Raw genomic sequence first — 5,908 nt, forward strand, 5'->3', positions numbered from 1 at the left:
CTTCTACACCCACATCCATCAACACATCTATTAATTTGCCAAATGGGAACTCTGTTCCAGCTTCACACATTGGCAATATCAAACTTTCAAATACATTATCCTTGCATGATGTGTTATGTGTTCCCAGTTTTACACTCAACTTATTATCTGTTTCTAAACTAACAAAACAATCTAATATTTGTGTTTCTTTCTTTAACTCCTACTGTCTTTTACAGGACCAATCAACAAAGAAGATGATTGGGATTGCCTTTGAAAAACATGGATTATATCACCTATCTCAAGCTATATCAAAAGATGTTGCCTGCACTCAACCTAACTATAATTCTTCTTCTTTTGTATCAGCTATCACTCTAAGTCAATTAGATCCTTGGCACCACAGACTAGGCCACGTTTCTAATTCAAGATTACCTTTCCTTAAACAACTAGAGCCATCTATATCTTTTAATTCTTCTACTGTTTGTGATGTATGTCATTTAGCAAAGCAAAGAAAGATTCCATTTCCTGTATCTCAAACCAATTCCAATAAAATGTTTGACTTGATACATTCTGATATATGGGGTCCCTTCAATACTGTTTCCTATTCTGGTTTTAAATATTTTCTTACTATAGTTGATGACTATACACGTTGTACTTGGGTATATATGCTCAAGATGAAATCTGAAGTTCCTTCCATTCTCAAAAATTTCTGCAACATGGTAAAAACACAATTTAATACTCTTGTCAAAACAATAAGGTCAGATAATGGACCTGAATTCCTATTGACTCAATTCTATAATGACAATGGCATTGTGCATCAAAGAAGTTGTGTGGAAACTCCACAACAAAATAGAGTTGTGGAAAGGAAACATCAACATTTATTAAACACTGCTAGGGCCTTAATGTTTCAATCAAACATCCCTTTAACCTTTTGGAGTGACTGTGTGCTCACTGCAGCACACATCATAAATAGAATTCCTACTCCTCTTCTCAAAAACAAAACCCCATTCGAAATGCTTTTTAACAAACCACCTAATCTTTCTCACCTCAAAGTTTTTGGTTGTCTTTGTTTTGCATCAACACTCACAACTCATAGACATAAATTTGACCCGAGAGCCACAAAATGCCTCTTCTTAGGATATCCTTCTGATACCAAAGGATACAAATTAATAGATCTTCATACCAACAAAGTATTCATTTCAAGAAATGTAGTTTTTTATGAAAATGTCTTCCCTTTCAAGATTTTTCCTTCCAATCCTGAATTACATACTTTCTTATTCCCTCCAACAAATTCTGCTTCAGATTTCTATTTTCATCCTCCTGACATCCATTCTAATCAACATATTGTCTCAAGGCAAAATCTGAACTCAAATCCGAATATCACCTCAAACCAGAACCTTACCAACCATCAACTTCCTTTGCACAATGAATCTGTTCCCCTTCCTTTGAACAATGAACCTGTTACTCAACTTGAATCTCAACATCTCAGAAAATCCTCAAGAGTTAAACAAGTGCCAAATTACTTGCAGGATTATTATTGTGGAACTGCTTCCCACATTTCAAATGCCATTGACTCATCTGCTATTGCTGCTTCCTCTCATAATAAAAACATTCTATACCCCATATCTGATTTTATTTCTGCAAATAGATTATCCACTTCTCACAAAGCCTTTCTAGCATCACTTTCAGCTTCCCAAGAACCCAAAACTTATAAATTGGCTTCTAAAATTTCTGAATGGCAAATTGCCATGCAAAATGAAATAAATGCATTAGAATTAAATAAAACTTGGGAAATTGTTACTCTCCCTAATAATAAAAAGACCATAGGCTGTAAGTGGGTATTTCGAATTAAGCATAGGGCAGATGGGACTATAGAAAGACACAAAGCTAGATTGGTAGCTAAAGGTTACACTCAACAAGAAGGTTTGGACTTTTTTGACACCTTTTCTCCAGTAGCAAAAATTACTTCCATTCGGTTACTACTTGCTATAGCCTCTATTAAAAATTGGCATCTTCACCAATTAGATGTTAATAATGCCTTTTTACATGGTGAATTGCATGAAGAAGTTTATATGGACTTGCCACCTGGTTTGATTGTCAAAGAAGAAAATAAAGTTTGCAAACTTCTTAAGAGTCTATATGGCTTGAAACAAGCCTCTAGACAATGGTTTGCTAAACTCTCCACAGCATTGCTTGATTATGGTTTTACTCAAGGTATTTCAGATTGTTCTTTGTTTGTCAAGAAATCTGAATCCTCCTTCATAGCTTTACTAATCTATGTAGATGATATTCTGTTAGCTAGTGATAGCTTGATTGAAATCCAATTGCTTAAAACTTTTCTACATGATAAGTTTACTATTAAAGATTTGGGGGAACTCAAATATTTTCTCGGATTGGAAATAGCAAGAACTAAAAATGGCATATCAATTTGTCAAAGAAAATATGTTCTAGATATACTAGAACAAGCTGGGGTACTTGGAGCTAAACCTGCAACTTTTCCAATGGAATCGAATCTAAAGCTATCTTCCTCAGATCCTGATATGTATAAAGACCCTTCAGCCTACAGAAGACTAGTTGGAAGATTGTTGTACTTAACAATAACTCGACCTGACCTTGCCTATTCTGTCCAAGTTCTCAGTCAATTCTTATCCAAACCAGCTGTTAGTCATCACCAAGCAGCCATTCGAGTTCTCAGATATCTCAAGGCAACCCCTGGACAAGGATTATTTTTTCCAGCTTCATCAGAATTGCAGCTCAAGGCCTTCTCAGACAGTGATTGGGCAGGATGTGTTGACACCCGAAGGAGTGTAACAGGTTTTGCCATTTTCTTGGGTGACTCATTAATTTCGTGGAAGAGCAAAAAGCAAGCTACAATCAGCAGATCTTCTGCAGAAGCAGAATATAGGGCCCTTGCTTCAACAGCTTGTGAGATCCAATGGCTCCTTTATGCAATGCAAGACCTAGCTATCAACCACCAGCAGCCAACTTTGGTTTATACAGACAGTAAATCCGCATTATCCATTGCAACTAATCCAGTCCAACACGAGAGAACAAAGCACATACAAATAGACTGTCATCTTATTAGAGAGAAGTTGCAACAAAATATCATCAAGCTTTTCCATGTCCCTTCAAGATTGCAACTGGCGGATATATTAACAAAACCTCTAGGCTCTCTTCCTTTTCATCATGCTCTCCGCAAGATGAACATCCTCAATATACATGTTCATCTTGAGGGGGGGTGTTGGAATATAGCCTCACGGATTGAACAAATGGAATTAAAATCTAAAGCTACACGTGTTAAACTAGAAGAGGAAGAGGAGAGTTAGTTATTTCTGTTATAGTAGTTAGTTTGTTATTTAGTTTATTATTTCTCATTTTCTCATTTAAGCCGTGTATATAAATATAGTTAAAGTACTCTGTAATTGATACCAATCAATTTCATTTCATGGAAGTTTTCCAATTCATCTTCTTTTGTATCTTCTTTCCTTCACGATTATGTCAATTCTCAATTCATCTGAAACTTGACAAGCATTACTTGATCCACTTCCAGTACTGCCTGCAATCAAGCTGTTTGCAGATAAAATATAGTTGCCCAAATTATTAAAAACACCATCATGATCATGATGATGCTGACGATCTCCAACGTCCCCAGTAGCCAGATTCATCTTGTGGAGCTGCATGGTTGATATTTCATTGAATTCATTTGAGTACGTTTGATGATCCCTTGCGTTGATTTCCAAGAAACCTAATGCAGATACCCCAGAGGCAATATCAGAATTGCCACCCATGCCAAGACCAAAAACAGAACCAGAATCGACGCCACCATGATGATCATTTCCTGCAGCTAGCATCGACTCTAACATCACGCTTTCCCATACTTTCAAAACGTCAAGGCAACGTGGGGGTGCGAGTTTACTGGTGGTTGTTTCATTGAGTAGCATGCCCGAGGCTGCAGCAGATGATCTTCCTGAAGAAAAGCCTGGCGGCAGATCGTATAATTGGTAGCATAACTGTGACTCTCTGACTAGTCTTTCTTCGGCCTCAAGCCGAGTGTTCTCCCACTGAGCCATGTGGCTAAGATTGGATGCGCTTTTGGGGTCACCATTTGCAGACTCAAGAACGGTGCCTTTTGGCTTGTGAGTAACTGGATCGATGCCCATCATGGCCAACCTTTTCTTAAGATGTGTGTTCCAGTAATTCTTGATCTCGTTGTCAGTTCTCTTTGGCAAGTGTGTGGCTATAGCGGACCATCTGGAGGGAAAAAAAAAATGCCTGAAGTTAATACAATATGTATATATATATATATATATTTAGCCTAAGATATTCGATCCATAATATTATTCAAACTATGTATGTATTGCAATATCATGTAATCATCATTTGCGTAATGGTGCCTTACAACCAATGATCAGCATCATTTTGTGTCTACAATATTATTCCTTTTAATTTTACTCGATTCATATGTATTTACAGAATCCTAAAGATTTCTGGGTAGAAGGAAATTAAAAAGGCATTCTGAAATTCATGTTTTTATTTATTTTATTTTATTTTTGTCCTTGCTCGGAAGAAAAATGAAATATGGCGTTTCAGAGTTTGATTAATGAAACTTTTACTGAAAATACAACGCAGTCTGGTTTGTAAGTCGAAAGAAGCTGCATACTTACATCCACGTATCATAATAAATATGGAGCTCAAAAGCTTAGATTAAGTACTAGACTACACAAAAAGAAATGGCAGAATAAATAAGATCCACGAAATAATCGACAAACTAATTAAACTGCGTAAATTTATTATTGTAGCTAGGATAATACCATAAAATGCTTTTTCTATATAATCTAAACTGCAGAGGTTTAAGGTCCGGTTTCAGTGATTACCTGCTGCCAAGAAGTGCATGAAGTTGAATGATGGTTCGGTCTTCAAGTAAACTGAACTGCCCCCTCTTAATATCAGGTCTGAGGTAATTATTCCATCTCAGTCTGCAGCTCTTCCCACATCTTTGAAGACCTACAGATCAGAAACAGCCAATTAATTAAGAACAATGATCACCATTTTATTTTAAAGGAATTAATTAAGAAAATTTAAATTTAAAGCACCATATATAGGAAATCAAATGCATATATATAATATATATAGAATTTTCGCATAAATTTTTGTGCCGCACCCAAAGCTAGCTAAAACCATGTAGACAAAACAAAACAAAACTTAACCTGCTTTTCGTGGCAAACAACGCCAGCTTCCACAGCCATATTGTTGAATATAGGCTAAGAGTTTCTGGTCTTCTTCCGGTGTCCATGGACCTCGGTTCATCCCATCGGCGTTGCAGCATGGAGTCCTTCCCATTCTAGTGTTAAAGCAAGCAGAAGAAAATACGGCTTGGAATATTGAAGCTCTTTCAGCTGAAATGATTTGTAAGAACAGTAAGTAGACAGGAAGGGATATGAAGCTGATAGATAGTGAATAAACGTATGGAAAGTGTGTATATATATATATATATATAGAGAGAGAGAGAGAGAGAGAGAGAGAGAGAGAGGTGTCTCAGCCAGAGCTTAGAGCATTTAGTACGGGACAAAGTAATGGCCATTTCATTGTATATTAAAGTTTGTCAATTTGATTGAAAAAAAAAGGTTATATCGATTCATGAGCGAGGAGATCGGATATTATTGTGTGCCTTCGGTACTACAAAATCCAATAATGGTAGACCTATAAATTATATGGAATACACAGGATACCTACAGCTTCTTCAGACTCATAAATCAAGCGAAATAATAGCAAGATGCACGAGTGAGCTGCAGTTGGGCGAGTTGGTCTAAATGCAGGCAGAGAATGAGATACCCCGTTTATAATTTTCAGTTGTTGAGTCGCAATTTAGATCTTCATTAGGTACCTCTAAGTTGTGCCCTAACTAGGTTCATCAGTTTAATCTTTTGCATTG

The 5,908-nt window shown here is 36.6% G+C and overlaps 1 protein-coding gene across 1 annotated transcript; it reads right to left on the reverse strand.

Moving 5' to 3' along the window:
- Positions 1-3,437: 3,437 nt before the first annotated feature.
- LOC109010348 (transcription factor MYB106-like) lies at positions 3,438-5,407 on the reverse strand. The gene is made up of 3 exons (XM_035693808.1): positions 5,184-5,407; positions 4,851-4,980; positions 3,438-4,227 (listed from the first exon to the last, which is right to left on the reverse strand). Exons 1-3 carry the CDS (start codon positions 5,314-5,316, stop codon positions 3,438-3,440), a joined length of 1,053 nt encoding a protein of 350 aa, XP_035549701.1. The 5' UTR covers positions 5,317-5,407.
- Positions 5,408-5,908: the final 501 nt, after the last annotated feature.

The sequence above is a fragment of the Juglans regia genome, chromosome 9 (assembly GCF_001411555.2).
Source record: "Juglans regia cultivar Chandler chromosome 9, Walnut 2.0, whole genome shotgun sequence".
Classification (NCBI taxonomy): Eukaryota; Viridiplantae; Streptophyta; class Magnoliopsida; order Fagales; family Juglandaceae; genus Juglans; species Juglans regia.